The sequence below is a fragment of the Doryrhamphus excisus genome, chromosome 11 (genome assembly GCF_030265055.1).
Source record: "Doryrhamphus excisus isolate RoL2022-K1 chromosome 11, RoL_Dexc_1.0, whole genome shotgun sequence".
In the NCBI taxonomy this organism is placed as follows: domain Eukaryota; kingdom Metazoa; phylum Chordata; class Actinopteri; order Syngnathiformes; family Syngnathidae; genus Doryrhamphus; species Doryrhamphus excisus.
The window spans coordinates 10,947,572-10,967,670 of record NC_080476.1 but is presented as its reverse complement, the minus strand read 5'-3'; the positions used below and the strand labels follow the sequence as shown (position 1 = coordinate 10,967,670).

The 20,099-nt window shown below is 40.4% G+C and overlaps 1 protein-coding gene across 2 annotated transcripts in view; it reads right to left on the bottom strand.

Moving 5' to 3' along the window:
• opcml (opioid binding protein/cell adhesion molecule-like) overlaps nucleotides 1–19,689 on the bottom strand; it is a 151,550-nt gene extending 131,861 nt beyond the window's left edge. Inside the window, exon 1 of one of the 2 annotated variants that reach the window (XM_058087476.1) lies at nucleotides 19,359–19,689. In XM_058087476.1, coding sequence (XP_057943459.1) covers nucleotides 19,359–19,419 — 61 coding nt within the window. In that variant the 5' untranslated portion in view covers nucleotides 19,420–19,689. The remainder of the gene's footprint in view (nucleotides 1–19,358) is intronic. The other variant, XM_058087477.1, reaches the window with a different exon arrangement.
• Nucleotides 19,690–20,099: the final 410 nt, after the last annotated feature.

Sequence of the window (20,099 nt, the reverse complement as noted above, 5' to 3'; positions counted from 1 at the left end):
CATGCAGTGTTAAGGTAATGTAATTTTCCCCGGTGGTTGGAGCCCCATGGTTTAGGGTACGGACTAAAAGAACGGAAATTAGAGCATTGTAAGAAAGTTCCAAAGTTATTGTGAAGGGAATAAATGCCTTATCCGTAGGGAAAAATGTCAAATGCAGAATGATACCGTGTAAACTCAAGAGACATCCTTATGCCAAGAATAGCACCTTAACTTTTAGTTCCAGATTTAAAAGTATGTTCAAATCTGCACGGCAACGCTACACACAAAAAAAAACGAAAAAAAAACAAAATGACTGATATTCAGCCATCCCACTGATGTGCTTCCTAACACCCACCCAATCTTTTAAACCAATGAACGCTCCCCCTAAGAAAAGAGCTATTTTTAGCCATTTCCCCCCCACACAGGGAAAGCAAAATGATCATCCTCAGCCAGTATACAATGGAACTCTTGCATGTTCTTAAGGTGGGATATTTTTGGCCGCATACAGTATCTCTAGTAGTGCCTGCCAACAATCAAAGCCGCATTGTGTGGCGGTGGCGTCAACCTGGTGAAAACATGACAGTTAACACAGGATAATAATGAGACATGAGTGCTTTTTAAGGCTCCTATCGCCTTGTTCGCTCCATCTATGTGTCTGTGCTAATGACAAGCGCCGGAAAATGAGGCATGTTAATACGTCTGGCCTTTGTGGCTGTGACACAGCATTTGGGAGCACTGATGGATATGGTAATGCATTATATGTTTATGCTCACATACATATTTTCATTTCAAAGAGGGGGGGTGAAAAAAACAAATGCATGAGATGAGCACGGCTTGGAAAACTGGGTCACTGCTGCTAGATGTTGATAGTTCTACTTTGCCCCCCAGTGGCTCACAGACTCGGTGCAGACAGAGCATCTCATTATCATCTTCTTCAGGCTGTTGACAATCTTCCACCGACTGCATACATGCTGCAAATGTGTTACTTCTGTTTTCCACGGGCCTTTTTGGTCCACAGTACTAGAATACAGTTTGCATTTGGATTGTTATTTTAGTCACAGTTGCAGCGCTTTGTTTTTTTTCCACGTTTTTTTTTCCAATTGACAGCTGCTGAGATGGATAATTCATTCATTCATTTTCTACCGCTTATGCTCACAAGGGTCACAGGGACAAAACATTGAGATGTTATCTTATATTACATTACCTTAACACTGCATAACGTCAGCTATAAAATGTCTGACATTCTAAGAGTGGAAAAAACCCACTTCTCCTCCCATTCTGTGTGGAAGTGGTAAATATAGTGTATATATAATATTCATTAATTCATTCATTTTCTACCGCTTATCCTCACAAGGGTCACAGGGACAAAACATTGAGATGTCACTTAAGAACAGAGAACAGAGATGCTACTTAAAAACACTTCCCCTCCCATTCTGTGTGGAAGTGGTAAATATAGTGTATTAAATCATATTCATTCATTCATTCATTTTCTACTGCTTATCCTCACGAGGGTCACAGGGACAAAAATTGAGACGTTACCTTACATTACATTACCTCAACACTGCATGAAGTCAGCTATAAAATGTCCGACATTCTAAGAGTGAAAAAAAAACCACTTCTCTTTCCATTCTGTGTGGAAGTGGTAAATATAGTGTATATATAATATTCATTAATTCATTCATTTTCTACTGCTTATCCTCACAAGGGTCACAGGGACAAAAAAATTGAGACGTTACCTTACATTACATTACCTTAACACTGTATGAAGTCAGCTATAAAATGTCAGACATTCTAAGAGTGAAAAAAAACACTTCTCCCATTCTGTGTGGAAGTGGTAAATATAGTGTATATATAATATTCATTAATTCATTCATTTTCTACCGCTTATCCTCACAAGGGTCACAGGGACAAAAAATTTAGACGTTATCTTACATTACATTACCTCAACACTGCATGAAGTCAGCTATAAAATGTCTGACATCCTAAGAGTAAAAAAAACCAATACATTCCTTACAAAATATTCCTTTCCATGGATACCATTGCTTTCGGAAAGGTCATTTGGAAAGATTCTATTCGGAAAGAGAAATACTCCTCATGTAAACGTGGCTACTGAAGCACTTTTTTCATTCTTCTTCCCTGTTCTTCCATCTACCATCAAATCTGATCATCAGACTGCAGGTTGTGACTGCTGGTAAGCACTATTCTTGTTTGTCTGTTCTTAAAATAAAGTCTCCATTATGGTGTGCATGAAAAGACGCTGCCTTGGAGACTTGTAGAGCCCTGAATGGATTTGATCTATATGCACACGGAAATTGTTAAGAGGATCTTGTTTTCTTATTCATTATGGAAATAAGCATCATATCATAGACTTGTGCTGTTTTGTAACAAGCTATTTTGGTGTGAGACGAGATGAGATTTATCTGTTACATATTGTCAATGTCTCCATTTTTATGTGATTTGCAAAAAAAGGCGCATGAGGAAGAAAGGAGACTCAGGTCCTGGAAGCCGTTTCATAAACGCAAACAAACACATAAAAGAAACCGGAGACAGTTTTTCACTGATCATTACCACTAGTTTTCTAAAAAAAAAAAAAATGTGCACACTAGCAGCGTATGACACATCACCTCCTGATGCATGAAGCGTCACAATACTAAAGAAGGAAATAACCTGGTATTATTAGAATAATAACTGTCACATACAAAATGGATCCTCATATAGATACTATATATGCTTTAGGGGACACACACATTAAAACACTTCTGATGGGTTTTCATTGTATGTTGGTGACTTGGTTTTAGTCCAAATACCCAAAGGATCAAGGATAAAAAAAAAATAAAAAAAAAATGAAAAAAATATAAAAAATTTCTAAAAAATTTAAAATTAAAAAAAAATAAATTTTAACTATTTTAGGAAAGCAGGAAGTGAACAAATGTAACAGTTACCGATTGTAAAAGTACCAGATGGAGGGGTAGGATTTAATAAGCTTTGCTTCTTCCTACTCCTTATGTGGAACTGTGAACTGATTATGTGATGCATTCAATTGTAATCTGATGCATGTTCAAATGAAATAAAACCATTACCATTACCATAGTTTGGATCAAAAACAAGCTTTCCATAGCAGTCCAGTGCCGATTGCTCGCCTCCATTTTTAAAACCGAAGAACGTCTCAAGCTTGCGCTGAAAGAACGCACCCGGGATACATTTAAACAGGAAATTATACAATTCAATCTTCCTAATATTTTATAATTAAACTTGACATGTTTTATACAGATATATATTTTCTTCTTAAAGAAAAACTGGACTTATGAATAAAGTATAGAAGGGTTTAGATTCTGTTCCACAGATGGCGCTAATGCACACAAAAGCTGCTTGCCAACCGCCAATAAACAACAGAAGAAGAAAAACACCACGAAGAAGAACGCAGTCTGACAACTTTCCGTTTGAGCGGGTACAAGATACCTCAATCGGATTGGGGAAATCCGATTATATATTCATTCGGATTGGCACTTTTCTTTCGGAATGAGGTGTATACAAAGGTTACATTCTTTCTGTTATAATTCCGCAAATAAACCGAATGCAATTGGAATATTTGGGTCCATGTATACGTGGACCACAAAGGAGTGTCAGCATAGCCGCCTAGCGCATGGAGTATGATTGTTTCACCCAGAAAACAAAAGCTAGAGAATTAAGAAATTAGCCCTGAAGTCAAACCTGACAGGATACAACCAATGTAAGAATGGCTAACAATTAGGGATATTAGCATAAAAATTGGATAACGGTTATCGGGTTATTCATTTTACAGTATTTGTCTTACTCTTACGCATCCAGTGGTGTAGGCAAGGGTAGAAAAACTGAGTCTTTCGGGTCAATTCCCAGACACACCAATATACTAGAAACCGCACACTGCACCAATTCCAATTGCCCGTCGATTTTGTGTTCCATCCTTCCCTCACTCGTGAACAAGACCTCGAGGTACTTCCGCTCCTCCACTTGGGGTAGGATCTCATTCCTTTATCCAGAGATGGTACCACCAACCTCTTCCGTGTGAGAACCTACGGTCTTTAGCATTGAGTTGTGACAGAATGGACAAGATCATGGGTAGAAGTGTACAAAATGTGTTTCCTCCGTAAGGTGGCTGAGCTCGCTCTTGGAGATAAAGGTGAGAAGAACTGTCATTCAGGCAACATTGCATTGAGAGAAGCCAGATCGGTGACGTGACTTGGGAATGTGGTCAAAGTAGAAAGTCTTTGGGGAAGAACACTCTGGAGAGAGTATGTCTATGAGTTGGACTGGAAACATCTCAGTATCCGCCATGAGGATCTGGATGAAGAAAGGGAAGTCTGGGCTTCTCGTATTAGGCTGCTGCTCGATATCAGATAAGCGGAAGATGATGGATAGATGGATCCAAGAATGTTCATTTATTACACCTGCCAGTTTGAGGGAAACGCTGCTGCCTATATTGGTGTCGGTTGATATCGGTATCGGAAATTAATTTCTGGACAATATCAGTATGTCAGATTTCTGTAAGAAAAGCCAATATCTAGCAACTCTACGAACAGTTTCCGATAGTCCACTTTCCGATAATGTCCTTTGTGGTTGGGAATTTCTGGTGTTCCTTACGGACGTTAAAAAAAACAGTTTGCCATGGGTCTTTGGAATTGTCTAAGGGAATGGTCAATAGTACTCATCATAAGTCAATTGAAAAATCGACACTTAGTCCATGTGATCGATATCGGCCGATCTCACTCATGGATGATCGGAATCCACAGAAAAAAACCCTGATTTGAGCATCCTTTGATGTCATGGTATGTAACTAACTGCGGTCGCTTGGTGGTAAAAACAACGGCAGAGGTTTTCTTCCAAGATATCGGTGGAGAAACCCGATGTGACTCAATTGTTCAGTCAAGCCAAAAACTCAGCTTAAGACATATTTTTGACATAGGCGGCTAACTTTAAAATGACTTGGTTGTGTAATTCCAATTTCATTGATGGTTGGGCAGGCACTCAATGCCCAAATAAGCATTAGTATTTTCCATAACATGTCCCCCGTTCAAGTACAATACTTTGCCATACCTCAGGAGAGCTGAGTTCAGCCAGCTTCAAAGGAAAATTAACCTGTGACCCAGAGCAGGACAAGTGGTATAGAAAATGGATGGTTGAAGGACTCCAACGTGATGTTCACACAGGATGCGAAGCAAAGTGACAATATGAGAAGACTATAACAGCAAGTACGGATATTAGCTGCTAGTGTAAGTATCACACTGTACATGCCGTTGTTAATGGTAATGGTTTAATTTCATTTGAACATGCATCAGATTACAATTGAATGCATCACATAATCAGTTCACAGTTCCACATGTCCAAAAGGAGTAGGAAGAAGCAAAGCTTATTAAATCCTACCCCTCCACCTGGTACTTTTACAATCAGTAACTGTTACATTTGTTCACTTCCTGCTTTCCTAATATAATTTAGTTTTTTTTGTATTATTTTATAATTTTTTAAACTTTATTTTATTTTAAAAAATTGTATTTATTTATTTATTTATTTATTCATTTGTAATTTTTTGTTTTTAATTTTTTATTTTTTGTCACATACCGAAGTACAAGGTGATATGACCATACAGTGACATAATGGGTACCATAGTAAGTGTCAATATAGTGATATATATATATATATATATATATATATATATATATATATATATATATATATATATATATATATATATATATATATATATAGCACATCATGACTGGTTCAAGACTCTTCATCCTAATATGAGGTTTTCAGCTCATATTTTCATAGTTTTGTTTGATATTTTAGTAGTTTTTAACCGATTGTGTTCGTGATTTATTTATTTATTGGGGGGGGGTTCAGGCTCAGGATTTTTTTTCAGTATTTTTTTTCAGAATATATATAAGTATTGGATGACATTTTTAGGTAATTGGTTATTTTTAGCCTTATGCATTATTTTAGCTGTTTAAAGATGAACATCAGCAAGTTTAAGTATTTGTGATTTTTAGAAATAAGGAGTTAGTATGTTCTCTGTACCCTTTTTTTTTTTGCAGTACATTTTTATCAAACATTTTATTGATTTTACCGTGTGTGTTTGGACCCTTTAGAGGTGAGCAGGATAAAGTGAAAGATAAGAAAGGGTGTTAATACGTCTTAGGGTCATGTGTGTATACATGCAGGAGGGGATATGGCTTCCAATACAATAGTCTACTTGTGTTATTCCAGCTTTTAAAAAGTACACAATCACTTTTACAAGCTGGTTTCATCCAAATCGATGCCGAAATTTTTTGTGTGCATGCAAACGGACTGTTTTTAAAGGCCTGTCTTGCACTGGACGATACTAAATATGATTAGATTGTGCAAGTATTCCGAATGCTTTAGCTGACGACTGCACACGAGCAAATCCTACGACAGTATGACTGAGTACCTCATCAGTAAAAGGAGGAGGAAAAGTAGGTCAGCTTGATCATAATACCTCACAGTTGGCAAGGTTGGGCTCCTTTTCTCATATTGACAATCTAGCTGATGTTCATCAAGTACAGCCATTTGTGATGCAATTACCAGAACAACAATTTGACTAGGTTAGGGAATGTATTCGACACAGTAAATATTTATAATTTCATCATGTGACCCGCACTGAAAATAGTCAGTGAGATCATCTTTTTTTTTTTTTTTTAAACCACCTGAGCAGCACGATAAACAAGGGTCTAGTAATCCATGTTTGGAGCTTTTTTCCTGGAGAACACAGATAATGGCTTGCACCCGGGGCAGCAGCTTGATTGCAGCACAATAAACACTGTTGTTTGTTGGAAGAGGCTGTAGTCTATCCGGACATATATTTCATATTGATAATAGCATTTCAGTGAGCTCGAGTAAATGGAGTTGAATACTGCAGATGACAGCGGGGAGTGACCTTATCAAACTGTGATAAACTGAAAATGGGAAACTGAAATCAAAATAACATCATAGTGAGACAGACAGGATCCATTTGCTGGTCTTTTTTCCAGGGCACTAAAGGTGGAAAAAAAAAAACATTGGGTGACATGGTCTTTTGACAGCAGAGGTGGTTTGATTTAATGTGTTGCTCACACTGCGGAAGTATTCACTATCGTTTTGCCCTAGGGATGCTCCGATCAGGGTTTTTACGCTTCCGATTCCGATATATGAGATCAGCCAATACTGATACCGATCACATGAATTAACTGTAGATTTTTCAATTTATTTATAATTAGTGCTATTGGCCGACGCTACTGTTGGACAATTCCAAAGGCTCCTCCCTTTTTTTATCTGCTTCCCTTAATTTGCATGAAACGATTTCTGTACTACTTAATTTGATGCATATTTTGAAGTAATAGATAAAGTAAAGTAAGTAAAGTAATAGAAATTACTGTTTACGCCATCCATCCATCCATCCACCCACCCACCCAGAGATGGCCGAGGGTGGAATTAAACTCGATTCTACTACAGTAAACCTCAGATATATCGGATTCAATTGTTCTCACTGGTTTTGTCCGATATAAGCGAAATCCGTTATATGCGTATACCGGAAAATGTCCGTTTTACGCATATATCGGATTTATATCCGCTATATGCGTAAATCGGATTTTATCCATTATAAAAAGGCACTTCCTTGACTATGTTTCCAATGTACCTGGACGCGCAGGCAACGCTGCAAACACTGCAAATGACGTCGTATAGCGGCCTGTCACGATTCGGCGAATTGGAGCGCCACGATGCGGCCATCCGATATATGCGAGGGAAATTTAATGGAAATGCATTGGAACGGGACTGGAGATTTTATCCGAAATAGGCGAAATCCGTTATAAAAAATCCGATATATGCAATGAATTTTTATTGGAAATGCATTACAGAAAAATTGGTTCTTTTTTATCTGTCCGTTGTGAGCGAATTTTCGATATATCAGAGTGCGATATATCCGAGGTTTACTGTACTAGCTATTCTACTACAGAGCTAGTCTACTACCTTTGTGGCCTGTGCGCTAACCACTCGACCGCTGTGCAGCCTAGTTTATTGTTTGATTTGTGAAAATAATGACATCACAATTACATTAAAGACATTACACAAGCTATAGGAAGTCACGGTATGATCCATGGTACTTGAGAAAATGTTCAAATCGATTGGCCCCTTCTTTTCAGGGAGTTGGCAACCCCTCGGAATGTCCCAACCAAAGTTGAGCTGCGATTAGTTGAGTTTGTGTAATGGAGCGGCAAGACACACAACCTCCAGGCTGTGACATTAGTATTCATAAAGAAACGGACAGTAATTTCTCCCTAATTGGGTCTTAATGGTACCTGATCACTCAAATACACAAACACGAAAGAGCACACACACAAACGGCACAGTCTGTCTCGGAGACCCAAAGCATGAATATAAATTCATTCTGTCAGCGTCTCTGGGCAACAACTAAGGTCAGGACAAATTGAGTCTTTGCAGCGGTGAGTAAATTGTAAATTAGAAAGATGATTGTCTATGGAGACAGATCCACTCAGAATAAGATAGGGGGGACCAGAATATATACGGTGTCTCTCTTGCACACTCCACACAACACAGATACGGGCTTATTTACATAAAAGGTTCATGACTATGCAACAGCCCCCCCCCCAACAAACAAAGGTTGTCCTGAAGTCACTGCTCTAACTTGCAAAAGCAGAAAAGGTATCGCCATGTGCAAATTGGACAAATAGTCTTCATCGCCTTTTTCAATACATTGCTTGCTTTACCGGCATCTGTCACAATGCATTTGCAGGCATTTCATTTTTGATGATGTAAATCAAAGTCTCACTGTACATGTCAGAAAACGGCTATCAAACAATGTGCATGCCAAACAAGTTCTTTTGCTGATTCTATTGAAATGAATGACGGATGAGCTTCAAAGTCATTCGTGAATTGTAGCAGTCAAAAAGATGTCACTGTCAATTATGTTTTCTTTAGGTTGTCATTCACTCATTTTCCATCACGTATCCTGTTCAGGGTCATGCTTAAGCTGGAGCTTGTCCAGGCTGACTACGTGCGGGGTGGACCGTGGACTGACTGCCAGTCAATCATAGGGCACATATACAAACAATTCACACTCATAGTCACATGTAACCTAGCATGTTATGGACTGTTGGAGGGAACCAGTCTTGAACCTTTGGTTAAAATAGTTCCAACTGATTCTGAAAGCAGATGCTCTGGGTGTTCCAATGATGTGCATTGCATTACAGTAATCCAAGGGACTGCGGCACAGCAGCTCAAAGAAGACACAGCTTTGGTACAAAGCAGAGTGGGGGTTTGTTAAAAAATGATGTGCGATGGAGAGGAATGAAGAAGCAAGCTTTCTGCAGAAAATGGATGTTTATCAGATATATTTTTCTGACCGCAGTGTTGGTACAAAGCAGAGTGGGGGTTTGTTCAAAAATTAACATAAGCCTGCGCGATGGAGAGGGACGAAAGCACAAGCTTCCTGCAGAAAAGGGATGTTTATCAGACATTTTTCTGACCACAGTTTTGGTACAAAGCAGAGTGGGGGTTGTTCAAAAATGAGCACAAGCCTGTGTGATGGAGAGGGACGCAGAAGCAAGCTTTCTGGAAAAAAGGGATGTTTATCAGACATTTTTCTGACCACAGCTTTGGTACAAAGCAGAGTGGGGGGTTGTTCAAAAAATTGCACAGGCCTGTGCGATGGAGAGGGACAAAGAAGGAAGCTTTCTGCAGAAAAGGCATATTTATCAGACATTTTTCTGACCATTTGTTGATTTTTCAAACTGTAACCCCCATTGACTTTGACTATTTATCAACATACTACCATGTGGCCTGAATGTAACCAGCTGCAAACAGTCCCAGCAGATGTCAGTGTTACTCAAGCTATTACATAGTCAGCTATAATGCTCCAGCCGAGCAAAGACAGCAGCTCCTATATGGCCATATTAGCTAATGTCATTCCCATAGCCTAAATTGCTGACTGATAGTAAAGTCAACATGTCAACTACGAAACACGAGTGCTTGATGAGCAAATACTGTAAAGCCGTAAGGGAGTCTTGAAAGGGAGCAGGAACAAGCTGCACAACTGCAGCAAGGGAGGTAATGGCCTGTAGCATGTTTAAGATCCCGCTGCTTGGGTAAGCCAATTAAAAAAGTTTGTTTTGATGCTGTAAGTCAAGTCTAGGCAATACTTCAACAGCCACATATAATCGGAATGTCACTTAGTAGAGCACAGATCTCCACCAAACTGGAATGAAAAGTGTTTGTACGTGTGTTTATTACTTAGCGGGTTACTCCCCGGGTTCATGGCGGATGACCGAATGGGGGTATGGATCCTTACCACCAAGTTCGACCAAAATATTGTGCAGAGATACTCTCGGACTGGCTGACCTTCAGGTGCAGCGACAACAACATGAAATGAAATGTGGTTTGGCGGAGATTCAAAGCACCATCCATCTTTTGATAAGCTGTCACGTTACAACAGAGGGGAGTGTTCTTTCACTCGCTATATTGCCAATTTGTCGCAATGTAATTAATTTTTGGATGGCGAAGAACATAATTACCACCCATCATGAAAGTGACACTGTGTGTAGGAGGTATTCGTTTAAAGAACCACATGTGATGATTGGTGCTAGTTTGGACCCCGTAAGCAGAAACAGAGGAAGCAGCTAGAAAAAAATTGTAATTTTTAATCAACATTGACGTACAGCAAACGAGTCCAAGAAAGGGAAAGTGCAAAACAAACAATAGTCTATCAAGAAGTTCTTATTGAAATTAATTTAACACTAAACACTGCAGCCAAGAAATAATGACTTCAGAGAAACGCAGCAAGTTAGTGTGGCCAAAAAAAAAAAAAAACTGGCACGGAGCAACGAGGCACGACAGGAAAAGTAGGCGATAACAACAAGGCAGGAAGGGGCTACTACAAAACGACAAGGTAGGTAACAGAAACAAATGGAACACACTGCTGCAGCTATGGTACTTCTTAAAAGCACCACGAGTCACTGAAGGGTTGCAGGTGTGCCTCGCTATTCCGCCCAGAAACGGAAGCCACAACATCTTTTACAACAAAAACACAAAGCACAGCAAGTGGGCGGGAAAAAAGGCAAAGAAGACAGGAACAGAAATGCAGAATGTGACATCTTACATCTTAAAGGCTTGAACATAAACTAAATGCAGTTGAGAGCTTTTGCTTCAGACAGATTGTTGCGCTAGACATGTGAATGAGAAGCAATCAGGCTGTGACATGAACGCAGAGGGTGGGAACAAAAGGTGCCACATGGTGTGTGAGCGCCACATGGTGAGATGAGAATGTATAACAGGGTGTTGAAGGAAAATGCACCAGGGGAAGTGCAGATGATGTTCGTCAAAAAGTACACTATACCCTCTGTATATCTTGCAACATGCAGGGGGTCTACAGGCCGTGGACTCATCTTGGCACTATTGAAAGACAGGACTCCCCCCCAGCCCTAGACTCACCTTGGCACTATTGCAAGACAAGACCCCCCCAGCCCTGGACTCACCTTGGCACTATTGCAAGACAGGACCCCCCAGCCCTAGACTCACCTTGGCACTATTGCAAGACAGGACTACCCCCCAGCCCTAGACTCACCTTGGCACTATTGCAAGACAGGACTCCCCCCAGCCCTGGACTCACCTTGGCACTATTGCAAGACAGAACCCCCCGGCCCTAGACTCACCTTGGCACTATTGCAAGACAGAACTCCCCCCAGCCTTGGAATCACCTTGCCACTATTGCAAGACAGGACCCCTCAGCCCTAGACTCACCTTGGCACTATTGCAAGACAGGACTCCCCCCCAGCCCTGGACTCACCTTGGCACTATTGCAAGACAGGACTCCCCTCCCAGCCCTGGACTCACCTTGGCACTATTGTAAGACAGGACTCCCCCCCAGCCATGGACTCACCCTGGCACTGTTGCAAGACAGGACCCCCCCAGCCCTGGACTCACCTTGCCATTATTGCAAGACAGACCCCCCCCCCCCCCCCCGCCCCCCCCAGCCCTCGACTCACCTTGGCACTATTGCACAACAGAACTCCCCCCAGCCAAATAATACTGGTGCTGGTAACAGTTGCCCTGGGGCATAGTGACAAAAACGTGGATGCCAAGTCACACCAACGGCCTCGCCAACCACCACCAAACCAGTGTGGGCTGCACTGGAGGCAAGGTGATTGAAGGACACAACAGCAGTGACTGGGATGGAGGAAGTTGGGGTTCACACCGCCAACCCCCCAGTGACTGGATGACCCACTTCACATCATTAGCTCCTGCCACCTAAAGTTGGGTGTACCGCCATGGAAATTGGTACCCGTCCATACCGAATCAAAGGTTCCATACAGTAAATACATAAAGTACTGTAACACCATAGTTGGTTCCGATTGAGATAATACAAATATAGTATTATACTACAGGCAGCCTCAATCACAAATATAATATTGGTGATTGCTTTATAATGTATGGAAAATATGCACATGGATGACAGAGAAAAAAAATTAACCAGAATTAGCAACACCTGCTTTCATCAGTTCCCACTGTTTGTTATATTATGACACAGTGCTTCAGTAATACAAGAGAGGTAAGTGTTAAGGGACGTCAGTTTGCGAGCCAGAGCACCAGAGCTTAATGACTTGCGTTATTTTGCCCATCGGGGCCTGGCTACAAGATTGCATCTCTCGTGTGCACTACATGACTCACAGATATAATATCACAAGCAGATTGGAAATACAATTTAAGTGGTTCACATCACAGTGCAGCACTGCCATCATAAAGGAGGCGACAAGCAGCCTGGAATAATACTAATGAGCGTCAACTTTAATTTGAAAGTATTTTGGGCTAAGCCAAAATCTATACAATGGTTCCAGAGAAGAACCCATAGAATCCCAAACCAGAGAAGAAGAGAAGACGTGAAACAAGCGTTGAAACATCTCACAGAGCATTGTTCAAGCCAAACTACAGACCTACCAAGACACGACCATCCATAAAAATTATTGTCCGAACAAGAACAGCACTGATCGGAGATGCAACCAAGAGGCCCATGGTGACTGCAGGGATCTGCAGCTCTGGTGGGAGAATCTGGAGTTCTGGAATCTGGAATCTGGGCGGTCCACGCAGAAATGTTTTCAGGTCTATCGTTTTAGCTTTTCATCCACACTGTTTCCGAGGGAACAAGCAGCCTGGAATAATTGCTAATTAATAATACATTGCATCGTCTAATGCTAGTATTTGAAAGTATTTTGGGAAAAGCCAAAATCCACCCAAGGGTTCCAGAGAAGAACCCATAGAATCCCAATCCAAAGAAGAAGAGAAGACGTGAAACAAGCGTTGAAACATCTCACGAACCATTTTTCAAGCTATCTTCAGGAAATGGAAAAGCATATGGTGGGAGAATCTGGAGTTCAGGAATCTGGGCGTTTTTTGACAACAGTGACTTTTTCCACCTGTTGATCTGTTGAAGTAATCTCTGGTTCTTCTCCTTTGTTTTTGACTCCCCTAGCACAAAGACCTGGATCTAATTCGGAGTCCCATCACAATCACATTGCTCACATGTGTGCTTCCTTTTCAGGTATGAATTGTTTGTTCTTTTCATTCTCATTCTTGAGAGCTGGTCGCAGTGTGCAATGTTTTTCCTTGCTCAGATCCCTCATGTCAGTCTGGATTGTCAAGTCCTCAGATTGGTGGTTTCCTTTTGCTCTTCAGCAGTCTTTGTAAAGCCGTTAAAAGCCTTTCTCCTGCTTGTCCGTAAAATGTTGCTTTTCTTTCTTTGCTATCGCTGATGGTAGAATTCTTTTGTGGCCAGATGCCTCCTGCTGGAATTCATGTATCTCGCTCTTGATCAGACATCTCACTCCTGATCCAGTATCTGCTTTATTATCACATTCTTAATCCCTTTAACTTCTTGGTTAACTCCATGTCAGCTTTTTTGACATCTCCTTTGTTATCCCTTTCCTCGTGTCATCAATTTCCTTCCATGTGTTTACTCTTCTATACCCATGTGTATACCGTTCAATATATTTGTTCCGTTTTGTCATTTTTTTGATGCCTTCTTCCATGAATCTGCCATGACATACATCATGAGTTTCCTCATACAACTTGTCTTTTTTCAATGTGGGGTATTTGGTTGTTGGGAATTTTCATTGACGTTCGCGGGTTAGGAATGGTTAGCTCGGCTTACTCGAGGTTAGCAGCAATCGTAACTCGTTTTTGTCATTGACTACATACCTCAATCCTGATATTTTGGTCAACGTCTTCTGCATTTTCCTGGTTACATTTTTATATTCAGTCAGTTTCGACGCAGTCGCAGGTTAGGAATGGTTAGCTCAGCTTACTCGAGGTTAGCAGCAATCGTAACTTGTTTTTGTCATTGACTACATACCTCAATCCTGATATTTTGGTCAATGTCTTCTGCATTTTCCTGGTTACATTTTTAAATTCAGTCAGTTTTGACGCAGTCGAGGGTTAGGAATGTTTAGCTCGGCTTAATCGAGGTTAGCAGCAATCGTAACTCGTTTTTGTACTACATACCTCAATCCTGCAATCCTGATATTTTGGTCAACGTATTCTGCATTTTCCTGGTTACATTTTTAAATTCAGTCAGTTTCGACGCAGTCGCGGGTTAGGAATGGTTAGCTCGGCTTAATCGAGGTTAGTGGCAATCGTAACTTGTTTTTGTCATTGACTAAATACCTCAATCCTGCAATCCTGATATTTTGGTCAACGTCTTCTGCATTTTCCTGGTTCGATTTTTAAATTTAGTCATTTTCGACGCAGTCGCGGGTTAGGAATGGTTAGCTCGGCTTAATCGAGGTTAGCAGCAATTGTAACTCATTTTTGTCATTGACTAAATACCTCAATCCTGCAATCCTGATATTTTGGTCAACGTCTTCTGCATTTTCCTGGTTACATTTTTAAATTCAGTCATTTTTGACGCAGTTTTCTTCGTATTTCAAATCAGGGGGATGTGAAAAAAATGTCTGACAGAAAATAATTGAGAAGCACTGATATAGCCCAAGGCGCACAGAATAAGAATATTCTTGAAAAATCACTCATAATCATCAAAAATGTCCAGTCCATAAAGGGACAGCTTTTGAAAAATGTCTATGATTGAATGAGTTGATAATAAATGTATGCTGTATTACTAGCATAGTAGTAGTATCAGTATAGTGTTTGTAATATCAGTAATAAATTGTATTGTTATAGCATTTTTACAACCTGTCTACCATCATGTCGGAAATAGCTTTTACTGTATATTGTGCAAGGGTTTGTTTTTTTTTTTTGTTTCCAAATGCCAGTCTTGTCGAGCCGATGAGACGTAGCTTATCTGACCTTGATCCAGTCCCGGATGTTAGTTCTAAACCTCCTGCCAAGCTATGACAAGACCCCCTCCACCAGCTTAAAAGCAAGTCTCACCATATCTAAAATAAGCTTTCTACGATGTGTCACAAGACCAGTAACCCTTTTCCTAAGGCATTCTAATCTACTGTGTCATCCTGATTGACTTTGCCCCATGGAAAGTGTTCCCTTTTAACAAAAGTGACATCATCATTGTCCAGTCAAAGTCAGAAGAGCACCAAACACAGCAGCCAGTGCCTGCATTGCCGAAGGCAAGATAACAGTAAATGAAATGTGACAACTCAAAGAGAGAACAGGACCAGCTGATGCAACCAAAATGAGAACAGAGGGACTCTTTCTATTTTTATGTTTTGGTGATTTCACACGATCTGTACTGAGGATACAGAAAGGCCAGGAACATTAATTAAACGGAACTTCAATTACGCCTACAAAAATTTACGGAACTGTTACTGAAAGCGAGGTTCAAAAAAGGGACAAACTTTTGTGAGATTTCAGGAATATTCCCAAAAGGTTTAAAATTCTGGTAGCAGACGTCATTTGGAAAGTGATTTCACAAAACTGTTTACATTCCGAGCATTGTACTTCCTAGGGTGAGGAGCTCAGAGTAGAGCCGCTTCTCCTTCACATCGAGAGGAGTCAGTTGAGGTGGCTCGGGCATCTAGTCCGGATGCCTCCCAGACGCCTCCCTGATGAGGTGTTCTGGGCATGCCCAGCCCGGGAAAAGGCCCCCGGGGCAGACCTGGGACACGCTGGAGGGATTATGTCTCACAGCTGGCCTGGGAACGCCTTAGTCTCGTTCCGGTGGAGCTGGAGGAGGTGGCCGGGGACCGGGAAGTCTGGGCTTCCCTACTACGACTGCTGCCCCCGCGACCTGGACCCGGATAAGCGAAGGAAAATGGATGGATGGATGGCATTGTACTTCCGGTTCTTCCAATGGGGACTGAAAGGACATCCACATTAACAGTAACAGTAATAATAATAATACATTTTATTTTATTTTATTTATTTCAAAGACACTTTACAGTAGAGAAAAATAAATAAAACTAGAGTTGAGTAAAAACAGAGCAAAAGATGCATTAAAATACAATATCCATATATTAATTCAGAGCTAAAAAAACAAGGCTAAAAACGGGGCGAAGTAGTCAGGTTTAAAAAGTTAGACATTAAAAACAGATTTAAACAGTTTTGAGTTGTTATTTTGAAGTGATGTCATAATTTAAATTGTAATTGGTTAGATTGCCTGTTACCGTGATGGCAAACAATTAGTTCCCATTAAGTCCCGTCAATGGTGTTAAAGGGGAACTGCATCGTAACTGTCGTTGCTAAAACTCGGCTAACCATCAGCGGCAAATACAAATACTGCAAGATACTGCAACTATACATGTTATAGCGTGTATATCAAACAATGCAATGTTGTTAGAGGGTTTTTTTTTAGAGGGCCTTATCGTCGAAATAGGTGTATCCCAATGACAGCATTGTTAGCTAGCTGAAATTAACTTGTTTTCTTGTGTACAGAAAAAGGAAGTAAATATGTGTTCGTGTTTTAATATAAGAATTGAAGTGACTGCAGCTATTATTATGAGTGAAAGTAGCACATTTCCCAGTGATGTTGACAACTGTTAGCAAAAGACCTGAGCTGTCCTCAAGATGCAAAAGATTATTGCTGCATTAAAGATGCCGCGGTCATGTTATGCCTTTGCATCCTAATCAAACAAAAATTTTTCCCTGTACAAATCATCTAAAGTAAGAATAATCCCGGCAGTCAGTTTGAATTATTCATCACAGTTGACGAGAGCTTCATCTTCCCAGTACGATTTATCACCGCATCCACATGTGCTGGGGAAAAAAAAACAACAAACCCACAAGACCACAAGTTTTTCATGCACTCAAAAGCCAACATGAGGAAGTGAATATTTACTGGTTGGAAGTGTGTTGATCTGCTTTTGGTCCCTACACCAATTCTGGAACAGCGCTGTCATTTCTCGAGACTTCTTTATTTTTAGATTTGTGTCTGTTGTGATCTGTTTCACTCCTTCTTTGCCCCTCGGGTGGATTTGGGAATCAGGAACATTCTTTGTGTAGTTCCAGGTTTGTTTTGTTTTTTTTCTGATTGTTGTTGTTTGTTCTTGACGTCATTTGTATAAGAATGGATGTGTCTTGTAAGGACACTGCAAAATGACTGCAGGAAAAAAGATCCCTCCGTATAACCTTGATGTGTTTGGATCTTTGGGTCTCACAGCTAGGAGACCAGGGTTCAATTCCACCCTCGGCCATCTCTGTGTGGAGTTTGCATGTTCTCCCCGTGCATGCGTGGGTTTTCTCCGGGTACTCCGGTTTCCTCCCACATTCCAAAAACATGCTAGGTTAATTGGCTACTCCAAATTGTCCATAGGTATGAATGTGAGTGTGAATGGTTGTTTGTCTATATGTGCCCTGTGATTGGCTGGCCACCAGTCCAGGGTGTACCCCACCTCTCGCCCGAAGACAGCTGGGATAGGCTCCAGGACTCCTCGCGACCCTCGTGAGGATAAACGGTAGAAAATGAATGAATTAATGAATATTATTTACACACTATATTTACCACTTCCACACAGAATGGGAGGAGAAGTGTTTTTTTACTCTTAGGTCAGACATTTTATAGCTGACTTCATGCAGCTTGGAGACCCGAGTTCAATTCCACCCTCGGCCATCTCTGTGCGGAGTTTGCATGTTCTCCCCGTGCATGCGTGGGTTTTCTCCGGGTACTCCGGTTTCCTCCCACATTCCAAAAACATGCTAGGTTAATTGGCGACTCCAAATTGTCCATAGGTATGAATGTGAGTGTGAATGGTTGTTTGTCTATATGTGCCCCGTGATTGGCTGGCGACCAGTCCAGGGTGTACCCCGCCTCTCGCTCAAAGACAGCTGGGATAGGCTCCAGCAACCCCCGCGACCCTTGTGAGGAAAAAGCGGTAGAAAATGAATGAATGAATGAATGAATGGATCTTTGGGAATTGTCAATGGGACATTGTATGGACTGCAGAGCAGGAAGATAATCAAATAATAAAAACAAACAAACGAATAAAAATAAAACAATAAATAAATAAAACTTAAATTATATTAGGAAAGCAGGAAGTGAACAAATGTAACAGTTATTGATTGTAAAAGTACCAGATGGAAGGGTAGGATTTAATAAGCTTTGCTTCTTCCTACTCCTTTTGGACATGTGGAACTGTGAACTGATTCAAATGAAATAAAACCTTTACCATTAAAAAAAACATACATAAGTCGCACTGGAGTATAAGTCACATTTTTTGTGGGTAATTTATTTTACAAAGTACTTGAACTTAGAAGGCAAGTTCTAGCAATAAACTTTAATTTTAATTTTATCTGATACGGTTGCCAAATCACTACTTTTGAAATGGTGACAGAACCGGTACTAAAACCGGAACTAAATTTGAAACACTTATATGCTAGGACTAAAAGACAAAAGGACAAAAGGACTAAAATCAAAAATGAAAAAATAAAATAAAAAAACAAAAAAACTGTATTAGGAAAGCAGGAAGTGAACAAATGTAACAGTTACTGATTGTAAAAGTACCAGATGGAGGGGTAGGATTTAATAAGCTTTACTTCTTCCTACTCCTTTTGGACATGTGGAACTGTGAACTGATTATGTGATTCATTCAATTGTAATCTGATGCATGTTCAAATGAAATAAAACCATTACCATTATATACAATTGGAAAAATCAGTTGTAGAAACGCATTAACCAATGTAATATAGGTACCAGCTTAAAGAATGAACGAGTAGGTATAGGACTCGATCCAACAAAAGAAAGTATAATCACTCATCCAGCAGTCATGTTGAGTCGGTAAACTTCTTCATTCACAATGTGTGCCAAAATGTAACAAACTGACAACAACTAAGCTACAGTTGTCAATGGCGCTCTTAAGGTTTCACTAACACACAGACAAAACAATGTAAACAGGCATACGGAGAACACAGCAGAGAATAAAAAAAAAAGGTCTTACCTGGGAAAACAAGCACAGCAAACAGCCAAGGTAGGATGATAAAACACAATGATTTACACATGATTCCCAAAACAGTGTTGCTCCTGATTTTTACTTAGTCTCTGTATGGATCTTCCCAGTAAACAACCTTCCAAGCCTGCCTTTCTACTTTCTCTCCTATCCAATTCCTTTTGTTTTTGTTTACCAGATCAGATATTGCCTTAGATGCTTTAAGTCCAGTCCAAATTGTCGGAGGTGTCAAAGCGACAAATCTTCTTTCGCTGTAGTCGTCCACACTCTATTGCTCTCATCCACATCAGCACACAGTAGGACCACTACTACTCCGCTATGTGGGAGGAAGAGGAGAGGGAGGGAAGGCTGCTTTGTCGGTATTGGCTAACGCTTCCAACACTCCAAAGCTGATGGTTAGCAGTTTCTGACTGCTAAATTGAATGATGAGATACTCCCTCAAACATACACCTCATATAGCCTTGTGTGTGGGCGCCATTGTTATCTAACATTTTCTTAATCCCCTTGGGTATTAAAAAAAAAATGCATTAATGCAAATTTACTTCAATACCACGCATGATTTATGCTTGTGGACAATGTTGAACCTTGAAACGTTACTTACTAATTCAAATGTGTAAAATGTTCAAATGCTAGCATGGGAATCTTAGCATGCTAGCATAGCGCTACAATATTTCTATAGTGATGAAGGTACAGTACAGGAGGTCTACAAACAACTTATGTTCCTACAAAAGG